Raw genomic sequence first — 26,210 nt, 5'->3', positions numbered from 1 at the left:
CGCGGACCAAGTGATAATATTGTTGGAGGACGGGGTCTTTGATTTGGAACTCGTCATTCAGATGACCCACTGTGAGTTTGGAGTCGGTTTTACATGTTAGTTTTTTGACGCCTACTTCACGGGCTAGAGAGAGACCGGCCAGGATAGCTTCGTACTCAGCTTGATTATTCGATGTTTTGAAAGCAAAATGAAGAGATTTTTCAATGAGGATGTCATTGGGGCCTTCCAGTACAATGCCGGCACCTGCGCCCCTTGGGTTCGAGGAGCCATCTACATGAAGCGTCCATTGGTCCTCGATAGGTGTTTGTTGTAGGTCGTTGACGAAGTCCAAGAGACATTGGGCTTTGATGGGGCCGTGTGGTTCATAGCGAATGTTAAATTCGGAGAGCTCCACGGCCCATGACGACATGCGCCCGGCTAAGTCTGGTTTTTGCAATATTTTCTGGATTGGATAATCGGTCTTGACGGTTATGGTATGGTTTTGAAAATATGGACGTAAGCGGCGTGCGGCGTGGACCAAGGACAGGGCTAGTTTCTCTACCATTTGGTATCTGGTCTCAGGGTCTTGGAGTGTCCTGCTTACAAAGTAAACAGGGTGCTGGGTGCCTTCTGCTTCTTGGACAAGGGCAGCGCTGACGGTGTGATTGGTGGCCGTGATGTATACCAGCAAGGGTTGGCTGGTGTCAGGTTTGCGAAGGATGGGGGGTGAGGTTAGGGATGCTTTGAGCTTGAGGAATATTTGTTCACAGTCTTCAGTCCACGTGAACCGGGCGGATTTCTTTAGGAGCTGAATTATGGGTTGAGTTTGTTCTGCCAGTTTAGGTAGGAAGCGAGATATGGCCGTGAGGCGGCCAATTAGTCGTTGTACTTCTTTGATGGTGGTGGGGCTACGCATCTCGATAATGGCCTTGCATTTTTCGAGGTTAACCTCTATGCCGCGCTGTGTCAACATGAAACCGAGGAATTTACCCCGGTCTACGCCGAATACGCACTTTTCTGGGTTCAAGCGGAGGTTGTACTGGCGTAATGCGGAGAATACTGCCTCTAAGTCTATGGCGTGTTGATGATGGCTTGGGGATTTGACGACCATGTCATCAACGTAGACTTCGACGCAGTGTCCTGTGAGGTGGCTGAAGACTTTGTCCATTAGCCGCTGGTATGTTGCCCCAGCGTTCTTGAGGCCGAAGGGCATGACTTTGTAGAAGTAGTTGGCATCATCTGTGATGAAGGCGGTCTTATGCATGTCTGCTGTGGCCATGGGTATTTGGTTGTAGCCTGAGTATGCGTCCAAAAAGCTGAGTACTTTATTTCCTGCCGCGCCGTCTACGAGGCGGTCGATGTTGGGTAGGGGGTAGGCGTCGCGAGGGCATGCCTTGTTTAGATCTGTGTAGTCCACGCACATCCGCCATTTACCGTTGGCTTTCTTCACCAAGACCACGTTAGAAAGCCAGGTGGTGTAATGCGCTTCATCTATGAATCCTGCGCTCAGCAATTTCTCGGCCTCTATTTTGGCTGCCTGTCTGCGTTCTTCACCAAGTTTGCGTTTTTTCTGGGATACGTAGCGGGCTTCTTTGTATACCGAGAGCTTGTGGGACGCGACGTTAGGGTCTACCCCTGGGAGGTCGGCGGCTGACCAAGCGAAGAGATCCGTGTTGTTTGTGAGGATGGGTGTAATTGTGGCACGCTCGTCAAGACTTAAACCAGTGCCCAAGTTGATGGAATGGCCGTTGGGGAGTTCCAGGGGGGTTGTGTCCTCGACTGGTTCGAGGCGGGCATCTCGGCCTATTCTGGGATCAAGGTCTTCGCCGGATAAGGCTATGCGGGAATTAGGTGGTCGTGCGATGTGGTTTGTCTGTTGGATTGGGAGTTGGGGCCTTAAGCTTGCCATGTAGCATTCGTGTGCCAAACGTTGGTCACAATGGATGGTTAAGATGTCCCCGGACGGTGCTGGGAACTTCATGGCTAAATGCGGGGTGGAGACGACTGCTCCGAGGGTGTTGAGTGAAGGACGGCCCAGGAGTATGTTGTAGGATGTGGGTGCGTCGACTATGAGGAAGCGGATTGGGATTGTTTTTGTTTGGGTTCCCTCCCGAAAGACGGTATGGGGGTCTATGTACCCGCGGGTAGATACCTGCTCTCCGGAAAAGCCGTATATGGGCTCGTCATAGGGGATCATAGCGGTGTCAGGGAGTTGTAATTTTTGGTAGGTGGCCCAGTAGAGGATGTCAACGGAGCTGCCTTGATCAACCAGTACCTTTTTAACGGCATAGTTTTCGATTTCGACTGTGATGACCATGGGGTCGTCTTGTTGGTGGTCGAGGCCGTGAAAATCATCATCTGTGAATACGATAGGGGGCATACGTCGTCTGTGATGGGTTTGGGTGATGTGGTTGATAGATTGTATGTGGCGGAGGTGTTTCTTTCTGGCGGATGAGGTGGAGCCTCCGCTTGCGAAGCCACCAGAGATGGTGTTAATAGTACCTCGCAAGGGGGGGTCAGCAGGGGTGATGTTGGTGTGGGCGGGTTGCGAGTGTTGGTCACTGGGTTGGTTGGGTTGGTTATTGTGGTTGGCGGCGGTTGGTTGTCGTCTGTGGTCGTTGCGTGGGGGGTGGTGGGTTCGGGAGGAGGTGTGGTCATCTCTGCGGATGAAGCGACGAAAGTGACCGGCGCGTACCAGTTCTTCAATCTTATCCTGTAGCGCTTTGCACTCTTCTGTAGTATGACCGTGATTGCGGTGGTATCGACAATACTTGGTCATGTCAGCGTTAGGAGGGGTGGTTGTTTTGCGTGGCGGGGGGAGAAGGTCAGCTTGGAGGGCTTCGTCAAGGATGCGGGAGCGGGCTACTGTGAGTGGGGCGTATCTGGTGAAACGTGGTTGGCGGGGTTCACGTGGACGGGTATCGGGGCGCGGGTGAGGCTGTGGGGTGGGATTGGGTGAGGGGTTGGGATTGGGGTTGGAGGTGTTGGCGGCATAGTCGTTACAAAATTTGGTGTGAAGGGTTTGCATTTCCTCCATGCGTACGTAGTCAGCGGCCCGTAGCTTGAGTTCGTGCATGGAGGTGGGTGGGTGAAGGTAGACGTTGTTAGCGAAGGGTCCGGGTTGCAGGGTGAGGGTCATGCATTGGAGTATCATTTCCTGGTTAAGGTGTGGTGTGCGGAGGGCTGCTTTGCTGAAGCGGTCGATGAATGTTCTGAGTGGTTCGTTGGGTTCCTGTTTGATGCCCAGTAGGGACATGGTGGTGGTTTGGTGAGGGCGGCTGCCGGCGAAATGTGTGGAGAACATGTGGGAAAGGGTGTCGAAGTTATCGATGGAGTAGGGTGGGAGGGTGGTGAACCACTCTAGGGCGGGGCCTTTGAGTGTTGTGGGGAAAGCTTTGCAGAAGACGGCGTCCTGGGACGTGTACAGGGCGACGTGTGTGATGTAAACTTTCAGGTGTTCATCGGGGTCAGTTTCGCCAGTGTAGCGATCGAGGTTGAATGGTTCCCACTGGGTTGGGAGAGGGGTGTTAGCGATAAAGTCCGTGAACGGGTGGCGGCGTCTGGGCTGGTGGGGGGTGGGAATGTGGGGTGGGGGTGGGTGGTTGATCATGGCAGGGAAGGTGGAGGTGATGTTGTGAGGAGGGATGTGGGTTGTGGGGAGATATGGGGGGTTGTAGGGTGGGACGTATGCGGTGTGGAGAGTAGTGGGTAGGTTGTGGGGAATGTGGGTTGTTGAGGGTGCTGTAAGCCCTGGGTGACCGGGTGGGAAGTGTTGGGGGTGTGTGGTAGTGAGAGGGGTTTGTTGGGTGGAGGTGAAGGTGTGGGGGGTGGGGTTGTATTCGCTCTCTTCCTCTGTGGGTTGGAAAGCCGAGACTTCACGGCTTCAGAGGTCTCTTTGGTTTTTCCCTTCAGGTCGGCATCTGCCTCGATTTTCCTCCTGAGGCGGGAGTTTTCTTGTTTGAGCGCTTCCATCTCTTCAGCGTTGCGCTTCTTCAGGTCTGCGATTTCCTGTTGCATTTTCATCTGGCCGTCTAGGATGGCGGCCAGGTCAGGGGTGACGCCAGAAGGTCCAGAGGGACCAGCGTCAACTTGCTTGCTAACTCCAGCCTTGCTGCGGGTAGAAACCATCTTCAGAGAAAAGCGGGTACCAAGGGTGTTCGTCTCGTGCCCCACGGTGGGCGCCAATTGTTCCTGCAGAGGTACAAATAAGATAAGTTAGGCACGAGTGTCACCTTACCATGTAGTCCGCTATCTCTTTGGCTGGCCTCTTCCCATTCGATACATGTCGGCTTGAACCCAGGAGGGGTTACCTGCAGAAGGTTCTCCGAAGCTCAAGTAAGTCAAAGTTCTCAAGAGTCAAATCAGCAATTAATGAAAGCGTACCTTTAAATGATGGGGTCCACGTGCATTTATAGAGCATTAATGACGTTTGACCATTTCATGGGCTGGGCCTTGGCTTGGGCCCCAGCTTGGGCCCCAGCTTGGGCCATGAGTGGGCCTGGTCCTAAAACAGGTCTTAGAGGCGTATTGGGGCATTGATGTTGGCTAACTTTCTAGATAGGTAGTCGGCCGAGACCGACCACTTGTCTAGATGACTTGTGTTGGTGGCGTCCGGGTACTAGGTGGTATGTGGTTTTGACATGTGTACTATTTACTTGATTGAGTTTGGTTAGGTACGGTACAATTATTATTTTGGGAAGTGATAATAAAATAAAATAAAAACCAACTTGATGGACGTTGGTTTATAAAAGGTATTGGGGTTCTGTCTCTAGCCATAAGGTTCTTTTCACAGTAACTCATCAAAAATGTGTGAGAAGAGAAAAGAAAGGCAAAGAGATAGATTGGGAAATGGTGGTTGAAGAACACACAAAATTAAAATTGAAGAACGCATATTTAAAAGATCTCTCATGGATCAAGGTTAGTGCTCTATTTTGTTTTATCATGTGAGAATCATAAATCTTAACGATCCTCTTAATTGTTTTACAAACCTAAGTCATTGCATTAGATGACTAAGGTGTTAGATAACTAAGGCAATAAGACGACCAATGGTTAGACAACCTAAGACAACTTTAGCCATTAGACGACCTAAGTGTCAAATGACCAAGGTATTAGACAACCCAAAGCAACTTGAGTCATTAGATGCCCTAAGAGTTAGATGACCATTAATGTTGAAACTTTTATCGCATGTTTTGATGATATGAAACAAGTTCTTGATCTCTAATTATTCATGCTAATTAACACATTGATACAAGTATGTGAAATGGAGATTCATTTATATGAACTACAACTAATACTATCATTTTGGGAGGAAAAATTTTTTGAATCAATCGTTCAAATGAAATTTTTATTGAAAAATATCTTATGGATGAATTGTTTGATTGAATGAACTATATTATTACTATCATTTATATGAATTACAACTAATATTATCATTTTGAGAGGAGAATTTTTTTGAATCAATCGTTCAAATGAAATTTTTATTGAAAAATATCTTATGAATGAATTGTTTGATTGAATGAACTATATTATTACTATCATTTATATGAACTACAACTAATACTATCATTTTGGAAGGAGAATTTTTTGAATCAATCGTTCAAATGAAATTTGTATTGAAAAATATCTTATGAATGAACTGTTTGATTTAATGAAATATATTATTACTCTAACAATTCAAATGCGGAATCAAGTTGCACAAAGTTCCCTTAACAACACAATGTGTGTACATTGAATAGAGCATAATTCACAATAAAATATGAGCTCAATCGCAAAAGGAAAGAAAATATCCCGAACAACATCAACTGATTCAGACTTGAAGCCTTGAAGAATGACATTAAAGATTCAAACTAAAGAATTAAGTCAAAGAATTGATCAAGTCATTTCATATCAAGAAGATTACAATGAAAAGCTACAATTCAAAGTCTCAATGGCTAGTTAAAGTAACATCTATATAATGAAGGTTGAGCCATACGTGAAGAACATGAACAAGAGAAAAGAGAAAGAACAAAGTGTTGTAAATTTGTCATATCTATAGTGTCTTGGAGAAATTGGATTGAGAACTTGATTGTTGTAATATCCTTCACTAGGTGAAGTTGTAATCTGTGAGATTTGTTGTACACTCTTGTTAAGAGAATGTCATTTGCTTATTGTTGTAATTGATAGTTCTTGATCTCAATGGGAGATTGAAAAGTATACTTGGATAGGTTGATACTTGGTGTAACCTAGAGAGGTATGCACTCATGTACTTGAAAAGGACAAAACTCGTATAACCTGGACAAGCTTATACTCGTTATTGGTCAAAGTTGTTGACTGATTAAGAGATTGGACATAGCCCCAGGTGGAGTTGAACTGGTATAAACTTGTTGTGTGCATTCTTTCCATCCCTACATTTTTAATTTCAAGTAGTAACTTTGTTTATAATTTTATACTTGTGTGCATAGTTTTTGAATTTTATTTTGAGGCTCTATTCAACCCCCTCATTATAGAGCCACACTACACCAATACATTTATATTTTTCTCTTAATAATGATTTTATTTTTTAATAAAATAATCATTATTATGTATCTTATTTCTTAAAAATATATATTTCTTCAAATTTTGATAATTATTTACTTTTAACTCTATTGATTAAAATGTTCTCAATTTGTAATTAATATTTAATTTAATGTATCATGACAATTTCTATTTGTTATTTTTATAATTTTATGACTTTTAGAATGCATTATGTTTGATGAAATAGAATAAAAACATGCGATGAAATAATTATGTGATTCAAAGATACATCAAAAGCAAAAGTAGACCAAATGATGTACTCATCAAAGATTGAAATTCCTTAATAAATAAAAAATGAATTATTACACATTTTAAGTAAAGTTACTTTCATTATATATTTATATCTTAACTTTAAATTTTATTTTTAAGCAATTTTATATTATAATATTGAATTATTTTTAGAAATTAAATTAATTATTGGCACAAAATCAATTGTCAAAAAGATAGTTAAATTGGTAATGCTATTTTCATGTTTCATATAGTTTGTGCAAATTTTGTAAAGGTTTTTTATATTTCACATATACAAATTTATTTTTATTCTTTTATTTAATCTAATATCATATTACCTTATTTAGTTTATTATCAATAGAAAGAATAATTAAAAAGTGATGAATGATCAAGTGCAATGGAAGTATGGTAAGCTATATATGAGATCTCATTAAACTTGATGTATTTGGAATAGAGACAAAATTATGGCAAGTGAAAAAAAAATACTTCATTTGTATTTTAATAGATTTAGATGTTGTATTTGTTCTCATTCAAGTTTTAAAATTTAAGTGTATATATTTGAATTATGTGTAAGAATTTTAAGTTGAAATATGTAAGCAAGACATCACGTATTTGCCCATAAAAAAAGTATATATATAAATATTAGGAGTTATTTATGATTTGCTTTATATGTTAAAATTTGAGTGTTACATTTTAATTAAATTTATTTTATGTATGAAACATTTATTTTTGGTCTAATAATATATTCATAGAACTATTTTAGCATATTATGAAATATTGTCAATGTTAATTATTATATCTTAACATTATATAGGATATTTTGAAAAAGGTGGATGGAAAGTATGGGGAAGAAATTTTAAAAGCATTTGTACCATTGGTTAAATCATTTGCATTTGTATTAGGATCTAAAACCAAATCATTCGCAAGGTATGTGAAGTGTATCAATGACAAAAACTATACAAAGACAATGTGTTCAACATCAAGCGGAGAATGTACAAAAAAGAGCAAAATGATTTAAATTTGAAACTGCAAAAGTCAACTAACATTATCTGAAAGCAAGAAGAGACTAACACTCAACTTCAAAGTGAATTGCAATCTCAACATTAATTAATCAAAGTTCAACAACTCATTGTAAAATCTCAATTTGACCAAATGAAGCAAGACAATGTAAGGGAGATGAAAAATCAAATTAATACTTTATATTATGTTTATCACTTAATATGTTTGCAATTATATATTTACGTTTCTAAAACATTATTTTTTTTCATTAACATTAACAATTTATTTTATTTATTTGTAGGATCACATCCTTGAAAACGTTATCATTTATTTTTATTTTTTAAATACTTTTTTAATTTAAATGTTCTAAAGTAGAATCATGTCTAATTTGATATATAGATGCTTGTGACATGAAAGTTATTTATGACAACTACAAAATAACATAATTTCTAACAATGGTGATAAAATATTAATAATTGAAAGCAAGTCATAAGTAATTGTCACATAAATTTTCACATTAAAATAATAGTAGTATTCAATTGGTAACATTTACTTTCAGTATCCACGAGCATTGGCAGACCTTCTGCTTGACATAGGGGAGCCACGGCTCCCCCAATATTTCTTTTTCATTTAATTTTTCATATGTATTTAAATTATTTATTTCATATTATTATATTATTTATATTAATTTTTTAAGTTTTTTCTTAAAATCTCATACATACTTTCTCCTCTTTTTTTTTTCATTTTTCTAATTTGTATATCCATCTCTCTTTCATATATATATATATATATATATATATATATATATATATATATATATATTTATATCAATTTTTACCTTCAATATTACTTCTTTTTCAAAATAAAATTGCACCACAATAAAATTGATGAGTTAAAGAACATTTTAGATCAATTAATTTATTCCTTTGAACTAATTTATTTTGTACTTTTTAAGCATATGTTTTCTTCTTGCATGTGATAAATTTATCTACTGTGTACCGCTAGGTAGTGACAAATTCATATTTTTTCTAAATAGGTGAGAGGTAGTAACTTTATAATAGAAAAATTATGATAAAGAGTAAAATAATTGATTTTTTTAAGAAGAAGACTTGTGATGCATGTACATCAATTAAACTTGAAAAACATCATGAAAATCCAAAAATTAAAGATTATGAAAAACAACTATCTAAAACTCTCAAAGTTACATATAATGAATTTGAAAAAATTTAATTTGGCACCACTAAACTGTTTTTTCAAGTTTCGCCACTGTCCACATGTATTAGATGAATGAATGCTTCATTATCAAGTTGTGAAACATAGCAATGATGAAGATGTGTAGGGCATGATTTAACAAATTCTTAGTCATAAAGTTAGACTTGTTACAACCTTCCTTGGATTTTCTCCATATTCATTGGAAAACCAATTTCATGCACAAACAAGTTATTTCACCTATTTGCTTTCTACCTTTTCCAAAACTATTATGCTTCCTTGTAGAACTTAAACCTTATTAATGATGTGTCACTTAGACCTTAGAACACTTACACCAATTTCATGGACAAACAAGTTCTTCTATTGGTGGAGAGTGGCCCATCGATTTTGACACATAAAAAGCGTAAAAAGTCATATTGTCTTTTATCATAAAGCACTAATGGCAAAGAAAAAAATAAATTGAAGACTTACATGGCAATTGGGAATGATCATAACATGATTTACTTAGGTTTCTAAATGCTTTGGAACCATATTTTAATGGATTTATTATTGAGAAACATACAAGACCACTGTACAACCAACAAGGTGACTAAGTTCATGATTATGTCTATTTCCATAAAGTATTTTGGACTTTTAAACCATGTATTGATACCGCTTCTCCATCCTGATACCAACAGAGATGAGTCCTACACCTCCTGCCATAAAGAGCCTCGTATGGCGCCATGCCAATGCTCGCATGAAAACTGTTATTGTAGGTGAACTCTATCAAAGGTAATACCTCATCCCAAGCACCCAGGTAGTCTAATATGCATGTCCTCAACAAATCTTCTAACGACTGAATCGTCCTCTCAGATTGGCCATCGATCTGAGGGTGATAAGCTGAACTCATGGTGAGCTTGCTACCCATAGCACTTTGTAGTGTCTGCCAAAACGAGACGTGAACCACGGGTCTCTGTCGGAAACTATGCTCGAAGGCACCCCATGAAGCCTTATTATCTCTCTAATGTACAGCTGGGCCAACTTGGCCATTGACATCCTCAAGTTCATCGCCAAGAAGTGAGCACTCTTGGTCAATCGATCCACTATCACCTAGATGGTGTCATGCCCTCTAAAAGTTCGTGGCAAATGGGTTACAAAGTCCATTGAGATGTTGTCCCATTTCCACACTAGTACATCCAACGACTGTAGAATCCCACCGGGTCTCTGATGTTCCACCTTTGCCCTCTGACAGGTCAGACAAGCGGATACAAATAGTGCAACATCCTTTTTCATTCCCTGCCACTAGAAAGTTTCCTTAAGATCTTGGTACATCTTAGTCATGCCAGGATGCAGACTAAGGCGACTCTTATGCCCCTCCTCAAGGATCAACCGTTTTACCTCAACATCATCAGGTATACATACTCTGCCTTGGAACCTCAGTATGCCATCATCACCCAAAGCAAAGTCTTTGGCTTCATCTGATCCAAGTTGTTCTCTAACCTTGTTCAAACTGGCATCCAATAACTGTCTCTCCTTGATTGAGTCAAAGAAGTCACTTGATATAGCAAGAGTACTACACCTAATGGACTCAGACCCCAACTCCACATGTAGCCTCATGTCTCTGAACTTCTCCAGTAGTTCCACCTCCTTAATCATAAGGTGTGTAATGTGCACCGTCTTCCAACTCAAGGCATCTGCCACCACATTTGCCTTCCCTGGATGATATAGGAGCTCGAAGTCATAATCCTTCAGGAATTCCATCCACCTCCTCTGCCTCATATTCAGTTCCTTCTGATCAAACAAGTACGTGAGACTCTTGTGGTCACTGAACACGCGAAACTGAGCACCATACAGATAGTGTCTCCAGATCTTCAAAGCGAATACTATGGCTGCCAACTCCAGATCATGAGTGGGATAGTTACGCTCATGCACCTTAAGTTGTCTTGAAGCATACACCACCGCCTTCTTTTCCTGTATTAGAACACAGCCGAGCCCCAAATGAGATGCGTCACAGTAGACTTCAAACAGTTTCCCAACATCCGGAATTACCAATATGGGAGCACTAGTCAACCTCCGTTTAAGCTCCTAAAAACTCTTCTCACACTTGTCTGTCCAAGTGAAGGTTGGTCTTTCCGAGTAAGCAGTGTCAGAGGTGCCACTACCTTGGAGAATCCCTCTACTAAATCTCCTATAGTAGCCCGCTAACCCCACAAAGCTCCTTATCTCTGTGGCCGACTTAGGACTTTTCCACTTAACCACTGCCTCGACCTTCGTTGGGTCCACTAAAATATCTTGCACCAATATCACGTGCCCCAAAAACTGAACTTCATCCATCCAGAACTCACACTTAGATAACTTGGCATAAAGTTGCTTCTCTCTCAAGACGCTGAGCACTAACCTCAAGTGTTCTGTGTGCTCCTCCCGAGTCTTGGAGTAGATAAGTATGTCGTTTATGAAGACCACGACAAACTTATCTAAGAACGGTCTGAAAATCCGGTTCATGTAGTCTATGAACATTGCCGGAGCGTTAGTCACACCAAACGGCATAACCACATACTCATAATGTTCGTATCACGACCGGAAGACAGTCTTCTGTACATCTTCTGCCTTCACCAAGATTTGGTGGTATCCCGACCGTAGATCTATCTTTGAGAACACTGACGACCTATGCAGCTGATCCATTAAGTCATTAATTCTTGGAAGCGGGTACTTGTTCTTGATTGTCATCTTGTTTAACTACTTGTAGTCCACACACAGGCGCGAACTCCCATCCTTCTTCTTCACTAACAACACTAGTGCTCCCCAAGGCGAAGTGCTAGGTCAGATAAACTGCTTCTCCATAAGTTTCTCTATTGTTTCTTGAGTTCCACTAACTCTGCTGGAGCCATACGGTATGGAGCCATCGACACTGGACCGGTTCCTGGTACTAGATCGATAAAGAATTCCATTTCTCTGTGGGGAGGCAACCTTGACACCTCGTCCGGAAATACATCTTCGAACTCATGCACGACCGGTATCACTAACGTCTTCACCTCTTGCTCCACCCCCAGATGTGTGAAGATTATGTAACCCTGTGCACCCCCTGTAGCTCCTTCATAACCCCTTGAGATGTTAACAACACAGGCTCCTCTGAGTTGGGAAAAAACAGCTTCTTCTCTTGACAATCTATAAGAATGTGATTGGCAAAGAGTCAATTCATCCCCAAGATCACTTCTAACTCCTGCAGGGGTAGGCAGATCAAATTCACCTTGTACCTATGTCCCTCCACCTCCACAGGACACCTCACACATAAGGAAGACGTCCTAACCAGACCCGACGCCGGAGTAGACACCGCAAGCTCGCACTGCAGCTCGCACATTGGTAGACCCAGACGTTTCACACAATCATCTAACACAAAGGAGTGTGTCGCTCTAGAATCATACAATACACAACAAGACACACCAGCTATCATGCAACTACCCATAACTAGGTTACCTGAACCAGTTGCCTCTACTCTTGTCATAACATAGACTCTGCCCGTCGCCTGAGGCTTGTTGCCTCTGTCTCTCTGCTGGTGCTGGTGAGGAGTCTGAACTGGAGGGCGTGTCACTGCCCTGGCAAGGTTGGGACAATCCTTCCCAAAGTGGTCTTCCTTGCCATAGTTGTTGCACCGACGATAACCCTCCATATGTGGGCAAGCGTTCCTCAGGTGAGGGCCTCCACATATATAACACTGCACTCGGCCCTGCTGAGGGGAGAAACTCCTAGACCCCTGAGGCTGATGGTGAGGTCTATCATATGGCCTCCTCCGCTTTTCGTGCCTAGGTTTGGACCCAGATGGTCCACCGATCCTCTGAGGCTGTTGTGGCTGCTGTGGTTGCTATAGGTGCTGGCCTTCCACTTCCCGTTTCATCTTTTCCATCACCCTGGCCTTCTCTACCAGGGCAGCAAAGTCCTTGATGAACAAGGGAGCTACCATCAAGCGGATATCACCGCAGAGACAATTCTTGAACTTCCTACATTGCCACTCCTCGTCAAGTGGTAAAGTGTAGAAACGACTAAGGTGCTTGAATCTCTTAGCAGATTCTGTCACGGTCTTCCCTCCCTTGGTCAACTGGAGGAATTCCACCTCCTTGGCGAACCGGATGCTGTTTGGAAAATACTCGGAGAGGAACCTCTCTCTGAAAGCCTCCTACGTCACTGGCTCCCCTCTCTCCTCCAGGATGGATTTGGTGCTTATCCACCAATGCTCCGCCTCCCCTGTGAGCATATACACGGAGAATGCTAGTCTGTTCTCCGCGGGATACATCTTTGCATCATAGATGCGCTTCAGGTCCTTCAGCCATTGATCTGCGGTGTCAAGACTAGTCTTGCCGTCAAACTTCGCCGGGTGATGCTTCAGAAAGTCCTCCAAGCTCCACTCCCTGACTATAGGTCGTGGTTCAAGACCAAACATAGGGGCAGACGCCCTGTTCTGCTCCAGCTAGCGGAGGGCCTCCATATGCTGCCGATGAGCATCCTCAGCAACTACTCTTGCAGCCTCCATCTGCTACATCACTAACTGCTATTGTTCGAGCGACGTTGCTTGTCGCTGCATAGATGCCTCGTGTTGCTGCATCATAGTTGTGCTTTGCTGCGTCATAACAGCTACCATCGCCTTTATTGCTCTGGCGATATCGGGTGCGTCTCCATGAGATGATTGGGAGGTTCTACGATGAGGTGCCATAGGTCACTGGCACAAGGAAATCACTTGGTTAGGCTCGACAAGATAAAAATTTAACTAAGAACACTCAGAAAGACACAAAGAAAGCTAAGCGCACATCCAAGTCCACAGACCTAAGGAATGACCGCTTTGATACCATAAATGTAACGTCCCATTTAATTATTAAGCGAAATTAAAAGAAACGTCACACAAAGATAGTACAACAGCGCAGTCCTAGGGTCCTTAACACAATCCCTACAAAACTAGGCACACCACGATGCCAACGGAAAACCAGATAAAAAGATATCCAACAAATGAGAGTAGAGTAATGAAGCATAAGGCAATACATGGGCCATAACCCTAAAGAAAACCCATTAAGAAACAAAGTCTAGCCCATGGAGACTATGCGGTGGAACCATCACCTCCTTGTTGCCCACGGGTGTTCCTCGCATCTGCTCACATCAACAAGTTGATGCTCATCGCAAAAGAGAGTACCACACAGCGAACACACAACAATAAAAGTAGGGTAAGCTAGAGCACAAAAAATTTCATCCATCAAATTATATATAATTTCACAATATCATACACTCAAATCAACCCAGCATGTTATGACTTTTCAGGCAATACACTACGACACGACTCGACTCATCCGGATACGTATAACCTGGTCGGATTCAGCGAATGCTTGCACTTGTGGTGGATACCTCTGCTCACCCCCGAGCTATGTGTTACAAGTGTTACAATGAATCAATTTCCCTCACCACAAGGTTAGCCCTTAATGAATTTCAGGCCTCCTGCTACTCTCACCACAGGAGTCAGTCCGCTCTAGGTGAGACTAACTAACTCCTTAGAGTGTTAAGATGCAAGCTTACCTTGAATCCTTACCTAGTTATATAGATGGGGCACCACCATGGACACCCACTAACAGGGGCCATGGAATTACGTCCCGACCACTGAAGCACGACCCCGAAAGTCTCACCTAGAGACTCCAAGGAATTACGCACTGACACAGACCAAACATAATTATACAGCTAAATAATATCCACCATGCAAGTGTATATTCATTATGCCAATCTTTAAAGCCAATACCTTTCATGTTTCTAGGTCCAACTCATTCCAACTCATCATAACCTATCCATGCACATAGGATTTCAACTCATCTCGTTATCATGCCACTTTAATACCAACTGTCTCATTTAGTTCACATGCCAAGTTCATACCAAACCCATCATCCACAATCCATGAATCATGTCACACATACATAACACTCCATTATATATTTCTCATCATAACAATCATACTTAAACAAATACCAATCATCCAAGAGCAACAAAGCAACCCAACAGCGCACTATCTCGCCCAGCCCCTCACTCAGGCTGAAGGGTCTCGCTCAGGCGAGACGTTCTCGCTCAAGCGAGCCCCCTTCGCCTAGGCAAGGGCTCGAAAAGGGGAAACTGGAGTTAACGCGGGATCTCGCTTAGGCGAGACCCCTCTCGCTTGGGCGAGATACTCACTCGCTCAAAAGCTGAGCTGGTCGCCTGGGCGACCTTTCGCGTAAAAGGGTTTGGGCAAGTCCCTGTCCATCTCGCCAAGCGAGACTAGCTCGCTTGGGCGAGATTAGCAGGTCTCACCACTATTTTCCTGCAACAGTCACCCACACCAAACCAGAAGAAAGCATTCATACATTGACAGTTAACATATCATCGCATCAACCACAGGAACTCGAAATAACAACCAACAACATGGAAACAAGGAATATAGTAGTAACCCAGAGCTTCCCTACTTGGAAATGGGCTCGTACGGGACTTCGACACTGAACCAAGAGCACAACAACTCTAGAACCAAACTCGTAAACTGAACAGCGGACAAAAACGAGTTATTACAGGGCTTCTAACCGTGACCACGAAAACCATACTAGAAAAGGCGGTAGGCATTAAAAGATACTTACGTGAGCAGAACAATGGCCAAGCTAAGCGTGAATCTGAGGAACTTTGGAACCCTAGCAGAAGACGGCAGCAGCAGCTCTGGGAGGTGTGGTTTTTGTTTACGAAAAGTGAGCTTAGGTTAGGGTTTGGGGCGGACTAGGTCTGTTTTTCCTTTCTGGGCCAGCCCTAAGGCCCAATAGTTAAGGTAGCCCTAAAAAAAAGGGGCAGAATGAAAAGTGGGTCTTACATAAATAGAAATTAAAATATACTTAAAAAATAAATACTTAAATTATAATAAAAAATAAAAATATTATTTTAAAATAAAACATTTTGAAAATTTAAAAAAATTAAATGTAAAACAAAATAAACTTAGGAAAAAAATTAATTGAGAAATCCTAACAATTTCTCATTTTTCAATTATTAAAGAAATCGCCTTCAAGATATAACCATTTCTAACCCTACACATAAAATATAATCATTTAGTAAATAAAACTAAAAACAGTATATTTAAAGGAAGAAAAAGTTACAAATCACACCTCATTATATCTATTTTAGGTGAAGGTTAATATCAAAAAGCTTAAATACAATATTATACATATTATTTAGTACTTAAAATTAAAGTCTTGTTCCAATATTACACTATAATATTTAATGAACTTTTTATTATATAAATTACTAAGGTACATTTATTTATTTTATCAACATTATAAATAAAAATGCTTATTTTTTCAGAAAGCCAAGTTAGTATCTCATGTAGTAAATTGCACCCCACAAAATTGGAATAGAAAAAAAAAGAAAATGAAAAATTAATATAAAGTTGGTAAAGAAAATGAAGTCTAAAAAAAAGAATTTGTAAAGACATTGGTTTAAACCCTACAAAATGCAGAAAACAGGGTTTTGTATAAGAATGGAAGAAGAATGAGTGTTGGAAGAAAGTAAAGAAAGGCTGGCATGTGGGCTGTGACAGCACAACCATTTATCAAATCCCATTTTCTCAAACACACACTTCCACTTCTTCTCATGGCAAACCAAACATCACTCTCCTTCTCTTCTGGGTCTCCCGTTCACGCGCCTCTGAAGCGCGTGGGCACGCACAATGGAAGCTTTCACTGCGACGAGGCCCTTGGTTGCTTCATGATTCGCCTCACTCACAAATTCAACAACGCCGAAATCGTTCGCACCCGAGACCCTCAGGTTTGGTTCATCTCTCATCCCACTCGTTTTTAGTTTTTTTTTTTTTTTGCTTGATTGCTGAGGAAATATGATGTTTTTTGTATGGTTGATGGTGAAATGTGATATTTTTGGGGGTTTGGCTTGTGGAAAACATTTTGTTTTGGTTTGGTCTTCGGAAATATGACTTTTATTTTCTTTTGGTTGATTAGAAATTTTGTTTTTCTGGGTGGGGTTGTGATTTCCTTAATGGTTTGCATGTTTAGTTGCTGAGAAAATGTGGACAACGGTGTTGCCTTTTGAGTTGCCGGCATTTTGGTTTGTTGGGGGAGTTTTCTTTATATAAACTTAATTGTCAGTGAAGAATGAATGGGAGTGGCAGTGGAAATTTTGTTGGGATGTTGTGTTAAGGTTTTATATTGTTGCTGGTGTTGGTTTTTTGATGTTTCCCTATGTGTTTAGGGTAGACTTTAGCGAATGAATGGGGTGGAAGTTTGTGGCGTAATATCTGTTTGAAGCTTTTTGCATAAATTAAACTTTGTATCTCTAGGTGTTGGAGGGTCTTGATGCTGTTCTTGATGTTGGGGGAGTCTATGACCCTGCTCGAGATCGGTATGATCATCATCAGAAGGGTTTCGAAGAAGTTTTTGGGCATGGTTTCTCCACTAAATTGAGCAGTGCTGGTCTTGTTTATAAGGTAAAATTCTCATCTAAACCACCTATTTGGTCATGGTTTTATTATGACATTTTGTTTATGTCATGTACTTCAATTGCACAGTGGTGAGTTCCTCTGTTTTGTACAATGTTGAATTGTTTGTGGGAAAATTTCTTCTGAATGTGAATATACGTTGAAAATTATATTTAGCTTGTGTTTTCTGTCTAGCATTTTGGAAAGGAGATTATAGCCAAAGAACTGAAGGTAGATGAGGAAAACCAAGATGTCCATCAGATATATTTGGCTGTTTACAAGAGCTTCATGGAGGTAATATATTTTTGAATATTGTCCCTGTCTTCTTGTCTCCATGCATACTTTGGATGAACTTGCTTGATTTAATTCTCTTATGTACTGGTTCATTTTTAGTTATTATGTTCTTCCAATTGAGCAAAATCTAGGTTGAGGGGATTGAGGAAATAATTTATCCAGAAAATGGATGCTGAGAGGAGTCAAACATCCTGATAGATGCTTTTTAATAGAGAATGGGAACTAGCAGGAGGGGAAAAAAATATTGAACGGACTCCACTAGATTTGGGAAACTCTGGAGAGAAATAGGGCTTGAAGGATTTGAGAGTCTAAACAAATAACCAACTAACTTCGTTTACATTCTCTGTCTATGTGTCTATCTACCTAAGTAGTTAACTGACTTTGATAAGACAAGGCTTATCCACTTGATGCCTCGTGTCCATTCTTATTTATCCTGCCCTAAACATTTCTATTTGCGGGTCAAGTAATCAAACATTCTTTATTTTTTTCTTGCATTACAATAGCGAGTGTTTCAAAGTATAGTGTATATTTCATCTGTATTATATATAGTTTTGAATTTGGCATGTTGTATAATAAAATGTGGACTTTAAGCTTAACTCAACCTTACAAAATTGGTTTTGAATAATGAGGTATGCATTCACTTATATAATATACTTTGGTCATATCTTTAGTTGATGTGGGATTTTCAACAATAGAAATAGAATGAGAAAGATGGATTCAGTTTTGCACCATAACCCAATTATATCAAGGTTCTGGTGTAGTTATGGAATGCCATGTTTCCACTTTTTTTTGTTGAAATATGTCAATACTCACATAGAGCCATTTATGTTCTATATACAGTACAAGTGTGGTAATAATTAATTCTAGGCTTTGCGAATAATTGGTCTGTGGGTGGTCTAGTGTCTTATTAACTTCTATGACTTCTGCTACAAATTTTTGTTTCTTTGATGGGGACATATGTCTGGAAATTGTACATTCATGCCGTAGACCAGTTTTTGTTTATTGATATTCATTACCAAATTATTGATTGTGAGAGGACTTTGGTTGACTTTTGTTTTGGGACATTCAACTATGAATCACTTGTTCTTGGGTTAATTTGATAAAGGCCTGCAGGATGGTGTATGGAATTAATGGTGAATTTGGGGTTAGTTAGTCTATCCAAAATGGATGATCAGTGAAAACAGCATGTTTCTAACTTACATGTTTATGATATTAGTGTTATTGTTTAATGATATCAGGCAATTGATGCTATAGACAATGGGATCAATCGGTATGATACAGACCAGCCTCCAAAATATGTGAATAATACTCATTTATCCTCAAGAGTAGGGAGGTTAAATTTGGACTGGACAGATCCTGATCAATCAGCTGAAAAAGAAAATGAGGCCTTTCAACGTGCCATGGCTCTTGCTGGCAGTGAATTTCTGGATGTGAGTCTCTTGGGCACTTTCTTTTTGAACTTCAACAGGAATAAGTGGTTTTAAAAATTATCTTGCCTGTTTTACATTTTGGTTTGTTGTTTGAGATAGCTCCCCTCTTCACTTGTAGAGTGTTCGATTTCATGTAAAGTCATGGTTACCGGCAAGGTCAATTGTAATGGAGACCTTAGCAGCAAGACAGACTGTTGATCCTAGTGGAGAAATTCTAGTTTTGACCAAATTTTGTCCTGTAAGTTGAAAATTCTTGCCTCTTCTAACATTTTGTTTAACATTTGAATTTGATTCATTCAACTTATTTCTATTCAGCTGTGCTATATTAAGAAATAATGATTTGAAGCTTGAACATGTTCAACAGTTTTAACATGTTGACGAATACGCTAGAGGATCTTGTAAATTTTCATGCTAAAATTAACTAGTATGCATCTCATCTCACGTACAAAATTTCTTATTATTGAATATTAATACTGAAAATGATGGTTTGATCCTTGAATGTGTATTTATTTAGACATCTTCTGGAGCTCAACATTTCTTGATGAAAAAAGGATCTAATTCTCTTATAATGCAAGTAAATATAATCAGTTGAAGCAATGATTTCTTGATGAAAAAAGGATATAATTTTCTTATCACACAAGTGAATACAATCAGTTGAAGCAGGATATGATAACCTTTTTATCAAATAAGTTTACATACGAGCTTGTGATTCTTAGTTCCTGTTGATGGCTATACTTGTTTTCAACTCCCTAGCTGTTTTCTGTGAGTTTTTTCCTGCGTTGTGTGATTTGTGACCTAACAACACTAGTAGTTTTGGAGCAAAACAAATCCCTGGTGGTGTGATCATAGCTGTTGTGGCACATCTATGTTAGTACATTGAACCGACTATTTTGGCTTACTTTCCTATTATAATTCTGTTAAATGTTATAATTTCATAAAGCTGTATTATTGTATCAGTTAAGTCTGTTAATGCATTATTTATATACGTGTATATATAGTCCAGAGCATTGTATCACTGTCTTTCAGTCTGTAATCTTCTATTCACTCATTTTTGAATATGAATACATTTTTTTCTGCATTCTCTGGTTCGATATGGTATTCAGGAGACATTCAGCTTCTGCAACTCCGATTCTTTTTTATCCAATCATATAAAAGCCATCAACAGGCTGCTGCTATGATCTAGAATGGTCATCTTTGGCCAATGTTCAGTTATATATCTGTCTTCTGAAAATACTTCAAGTCCTCCAGTTTTTTATTCTCCCTGGGTATCAGCTACATAATACTATTAGCATTGTACTTTCAGAAATTGTTAGCTTGTGTTTTGTTTTCTGCAGTGGAAGCTGCACTTATTCGAGCTTGAAGGGGAGTTGAAAACTGATCCTCCAATCAAATATGTTCTATATCAGGTATTTGCTTATTTTCATTTTCTCTCGGGTTCTATTCTCTGTTTCTAGCCTCCATTAAGTCTCAAAATAATGTGTGGTAGTTGTTTTTTTACCTTTGACACTAATTGGTGCATGTTGTTCGAGGTGCAAATATTTTTGATAAGCTACAATAGGATTTGTAATATTACTTTTGGTCATTTTGTATCATTGTTTTTCAGTCTGTAATCTTCTATTCACTCAGTTTTGAATATGAATACATTTTTTTCGGCATTCTCTGGTTCGATATGGTATCAGGAGACATTCAGCTTCTGCAACTCCGATTCTTTTTTATCCGATCATATAAAAGCCATCAACAGGCTGCTGCTATGATCTAGATTAGAGTTCTGTATGTTTCATAGAATATCATGTCACATAGAATAAGTATTTGTGAGGTCTTCATAAATTTCATAGGCCCATTGGAGTAAAACATATAATTTCTACTGATTTTTTGTAGTCGTGGATCCTTATTGCCATGTAATAATTCGTGATTCATCATTGTTCCAAATTTGGAAATTAGGGTTATCCAGAGATACAACCTCTCCTTCAATATGGTTGAGCTTACTCGTACCCTTCAATATGTGTCTAATAAATTGAGCCCATTGGAGATAATTTCATTCATTAAAAGTGACTATCATCAGGTAAGTCTGAAAGATCGGTGGAGTTGCCATGGCCAAGATGTGAGCAATGTTGCCATGGACAATGCTCCTTTCAAATGAGAGATACGTACTCTGATGCAAGCAGTAGTGGGAATGGTTGTTGGACGAGCTATCATGCATCGAAAATTTGTGGCATATGAAACTCACTAGCAGTGGAAGAGGAGGTGTGTGGTAGCTTTGATTTTGTCATGACTCAAGTGATGGACATATCACGACAATGGTGGAAATTGTAGTGACAGAGTTGGTTGCTAGGAAACACAAACCAGGTGCACTTCAGGCAACCCCAATCATCAAAAGGAAATAGGTCCACTCTAGGCAAACCCCAAAAAGGAATCGTAACTAAGACACTAAAGAAGAAATGCAAAAGTAGAACCTCAAAGATTAGGAGCTTTGATACTAACTTAGTAAAGGATTAATCTGAATGGGAAAAGATTTTATTCAGTTCATTGATTTAAAGTAGTACATTGGCACTCTAACCGTAAAGTAAAGATTATGAAGAGGTCTCTAGAATCTTCTAACAACACACTTAATATCCTAGAGTAGCTTATTCACTATATTTTCTTTCGAATCAACAAGTAACCATATGAATTTTTAGCCTCATGCAATGAATTGCATGCGGAATGAATTTGAGTATATTTGGTCAAGTGCATTCCAAGAAAAATTGTCAATTGGAACAACAAAGGATAAAAGTTGTGTATGTTAAATATAATATTAAACTTGAGATGAGATAAAGTGTAGAGAAGACAAAGACCTATGATCCCATATACTTGTCTCGTATTGAATTAGATGATGAGTGGATAACCGTAAAGGGAAAGTCCTTGCTTGGTTATGCATGCTTCATGGATGAATGTACATGAGTGTTTTGATGTTGATGAGGGAGCTAGAAGTAAAAGTGGTCCAAGAAACTTGAATGCCAGGGTCAACATGTAGGGAAATCCTCAATAGATGAGGATGAAGTTGAAGATGTTAGTGAGGAAAGGGAAGAACTTTTGATAGTCGAGGATGATGTTTTGTAGGAGTTTTTGTAGGCTATATTCCTGAATCTATGTAGCAGCAGCAAACTGCCCTTATTATGCAGCAACATCACTGTTTTTTGGGAGTATATGTTGCTGAATTGTGCAGCATCAAACAATAGTTGTTTATTTAATTTGTGGAGTTGGTAGCTACTTTTCTTGGCCTTGTGGCTGTTTTTATGTACACAATATCTGTTTTGTAATTATACGACAATTAGCTTTTTGGCGTTGTGCTTATATATGTGTGTGTGTTTTATCTTGACTACCGTTTATATATATATATATATATAAATATATATATATATATATATAAATACACACACACACACACGACAGTAACCACCGTTTACCAAGGGAGTAAAAAACTGTTTTACCCATCTTTCCCTATGAGCAAAATTGTTTAAAATAAACCTTCATACATCAATATTGTTCAATGATAGCTTATTATCGAAAGTTTATTATTGATTATTTAATTTGAAAAATTGACTAATCAATAACTTTAATCGATTAATACTTGAGAAGTTTCTACATTTGGTTTGTAACTTTGAGGATATAATGCGTATTTACTTATGCTAACAATTATATCAAATCACATTTTTAAAATATATTTCTATTCTATTTTATCTATTTTTACTCTACCAAACAATTATACATTCAATTTTATTTCTTACCTCTTTCTCTTTTCTTATAAGTGTTTCTCTATTTCCATTCCCTAGAGCAAGCAAGTTGTTAGTCCTTCCTATGTTCCTTCCATCCCATTTCCACCAAAATAGACAAAAGTTAAAAAAAGAGATAGGAAAGCTATGGGCTTTATCATTGTTAGAAGTGGAGTTTAAGTCTAACTCAACCCCACAAAACTGACTTGTAAGGTTAAGTTTTCACTCTACCTATATACTATGAAATTGTCTTATTTCTTGTCGATGTGGGACTTCCAACACACCCTCTCATGCTGAAGTATATACATCTCGTGCGTGGGTCTAGAAATGGGTGGTCCGATAGCGACTTGATAGCGGGTGGAATAGAATGTCTAAGAAATCTCGTTAGGATAGACTTTTAATTATGGTTCTGATACCATGTTAGAAGTGGAGTTTAAGCCTAACTCAACCCCACAAAATCGGCTTGTAAAGTGAGGTTTGCACCTAACTTATATACTATGAAATTGTCTTATCTTTAGTCGATGTGGGACTTCCAACAATCATTATTGACACATAGAAAACTCTAATGACTGCATGCGGATGTGGTTTAGCTCAAGTAGTAAGATCAAAATAGTCCACTTGAAGGGCATAGGTTAGATTCTTTGTGCTAACAATTTCCTTCACTTAAAAAATCTTTAAGTAAGAAGTTCATCGGGATGTCATCAGAAAGTCAAAAATATTTATCGTTGACCTTGGCCTAGGAAAATACTGGTATGTTATCGAAAGGGGGATCAAAAGTCAAAATTTACTTAAATGTAATATTTGTTGATATTTTATTTTGTACTAGTGATGGTTTTTAGTACCAAATAAGTATAGTTTTTCTTAAGAAATGAACTTTAAGTAATTTAATCATATAAAATCAACTTCTAAGTTGAGGTTTGCATCTACTCATATATTATATAATTTGGCCTTGGAAAATACTGGTATGTTATCAAAACGGGGGATCAAAAGTCAAAATTTATTGAAATGTAATATTTGTTGATAGTCTATTTTGTACTAGTGGTGGTTTTTAGTACCAAATAAATACAATTTTTCTTAAGAAATAAACTTTAAGTCTAATTTAATCATACAAAATCAATTTCTGAGGTGAGGTTTGCATTGCATCCACTCATATATTATATAATTTGGCCTTATCTCTGTCAATGTGGGCTCTTCAACACCCTCTCATGTTGAGAACTAGATATCTCGAGTGTGTGACTAGGGGAGAACCTATTAATTGGTGACATGAGGCCCAACACATTGGCACGATAAATTTTGAATGACTCTTGTACCATATAAAGAAGTGGACTAAGTCTAATTTAACTCCTCAAAACTAACTTCTAAGATGAGATTACTAACTTATATATTATAATTTAGTTTTATTTCTAGTCAATATGAGCTCTTCAACCATTTTCCTTTTTCAAAAATGAAATTTTGGAATCATTGGTGAAACCTTAGTACTTGATAAGTGATTTCTTTCACTTATTGAATTTCTGTTAGAATTTTTCTTCAAAGTTAAGTCTATAATTTTTGTATGGAAAGGTTCTTCACATCTATGTTTTGAAAACCAGTCAGGTCATTGAATGAGTCAAAGGCACCAGTTCAGGTTCACTTGATGAGCCACTTTAAAAAAAATAATAGTGATTAAAATATATGAAAAGTAACATTAGAGATATAATTTCATAATATAGTAATACACTACCAAAAATTAGAAGTACACAAATAAGTTATAGTATATAAGTGAGGTGCAAATCTCTTCTTACAGGTTAGTTATACAAGGTTGAATTAAACATAAACCAACTTACTACTTTGAAGTTAATAAGTTTCTTGATAAGAAAAGAAATGAAAATAACATTTGTTTTTTTTTTTTTCAAAAAGGGATTGTTTATTTAACTGTCATGAACCAGTTTTTCCAGTTTTTCACCTGTTCAATTGAAAACCAGTTTTATAATTTAAATGGATTGGACACTGGAATGGTTTTCCGGTTGAACGGGTTGTTCCTGGTCAGTTCTAACAAATCTTATGGTAAAATGATAAATATATATCTAGTCTAGGTTCTGTTACACATTTACATATTTCTTTACATCACCTAATGTCATTTACAGGATGAAAGAAGCAAACAATGGAGAGTGCAGGCAGTTGCAGTATCTCCTGACAGTTTTGATAGCCGAAAGGCTCTTCCCTTGCAGTGGCGAGGATTAAGGGATGAAGAACTGTCAAAGGAGGCTGGAATTCCTGGCTGTGTTTTTGTGCACATGAGTGGATTTATTGGTGGAAACCAAAACTTTGATGGTGCCTTGGCCATGGCAAGGGCTGCTTTGAAGATGTAGACAGGATCATGTGAACCAAGGAGGGCTATCATCATTAATTTTCCATACTCAACAAGATTAGGACTTGGCACAGTGGCTTAAAGATTGTTCGATATCAACTTCAAGAACTTATTTACTGATATGTGGGTATACCTTATCCATATTTTCTTTCAATAGTTTAACCATGTATAATGAATATATGATGTTTAATTTATTGATAATTGTTGTTTGTTGATTTTATCGTTATTATCATCTATTATAGGATATGAATATTCTTGTGGCTATTTTGTTCTCTTGAGACAGCATAAGAAACATCAGAAATCGATAAACCAATTTTAAGAATCCATATTTCTTCTATCATATTTTCTGTCACTGTATACTTTGATATAGTAATATGTGTGGTCTATGAATGTGTCTCTAATTCCTATTGAAAAAAGGAACACTATTTGCAGCATATGATCTCTAGTAGCACCATTGCAAAACTGTGGCAAAGCCTCAATTGTGATTGGATCTTCTGGAAACTATTCTTGTGCATAGTTCTCCACCATTATAGTAAGTGAGGAGACTGTGAACCCCTGTGGCATGTTTGGAATTCATTATAGTCTCTACAAATACCATTTACTTGTAAATTCTATTTTTAATTTCTTTTACTGTCATTTAAGTTCAGAGAGTACAGGAAATAAGACTAAAAGGAATGATATTTAAATAGAGATTAAAAAGGTAAAATTTGTTGTACCATAGGAGCTAAATGAATAATTTTACCTGCAGGTTATGTTTTAAAACAATTGAACAATTCCTTAGTCTTAGATTGGATTTTTTAGTTCATGGAAGTAAAAAGTTTTCAATATCAATTTCTTAGCATCTAATATTACACTAGGTTATAAAATGCAGGCGAGCAAGTAAAAATTGCTATTGAGGATTGCTCCATTTATTTGTAAATACAAGATATTATACTTAATGTACACGATTAGGGGATTTAGATTGAAAGTATGGATTCTTC

At 38.7% G+C, this 26,210-nt stretch overlaps 3 protein-coding genes across 3 annotated transcripts; 1 reads left to right on the top strand and 2 right to left on the bottom strand.

Annotated features, from left to right (window-relative positions):
• Positions 1-11,795: 11,795 nt before the first annotated feature.
• Positions 11,796-12,448, bottom strand: LOC114165180. Its single transcript, XM_028049843.1, has 2 exons — positions 12,201-12,448; positions 11,796-12,111 (listed from the first exon to the last, which is right to left on the bottom strand). Exons 1-2 carry the CDS (start codon positions 12,446-12,448, stop codon positions 11,796-11,798), a joined length of 564 nt encoding a protein of 187 aa, XP_027905644.1.
• A 357-nt stretch (positions 12,449-12,805) lies between these two features.
• Positions 12,806-13,381, bottom strand: LOC114165179. The gene is made up of 2 exons (XM_028049842.1): positions 13,122-13,381; positions 12,806-13,073 (listed from the first exon to the last, which is right to left on the bottom strand). The coding sequence occupies exons 1-2, from the start codon at positions 13,379-13,381 to the stop codon at positions 12,806-12,808; spliced, it is 528 nt and encodes a 175-aa protein (XP_027905643.1).
• A 3,059-nt stretch (positions 13,382-16,440) lies between these two features.
• On the top strand, positions 16,441-25,556 carry LOC114167488 (UPF0160 protein). The gene is made up of 7 exons (XM_028052585.1): positions 16,441-16,746; positions 17,273-17,419; positions 17,606-17,704; positions 18,943-19,134; positions 19,253-19,372; positions 20,469-20,540; positions 25,007-25,556. The coding sequence occupies exons 1-7, from the start codon at positions 16,504-16,506 to the stop codon at positions 25,229-25,231; spliced, it is 1,098 nt and encodes a 365-aa protein (XP_027908386.1). The 5' UTR covers positions 16,441-16,503; the 3' UTR covers positions 25,232-25,556.
• The last annotated feature ends 654 nt before the right edge of the window (positions 25,557-26,210 follow it).

The sequence above is a fragment of the Vigna unguiculata genome, chromosome 10 (genome assembly GCF_004118075.2).
Source record: "Vigna unguiculata cultivar IT97K-499-35 chromosome 10, ASM411807v1, whole genome shotgun sequence".
NCBI lineage: Eukaryota > Viridiplantae > Streptophyta > Magnoliopsida > Fabales > Fabaceae > Vigna > Vigna unguiculata.
Note: the sequence above shows the minus strand (reverse complement) of the source record. Positions and strands in the feature narration are given on the sequence as shown.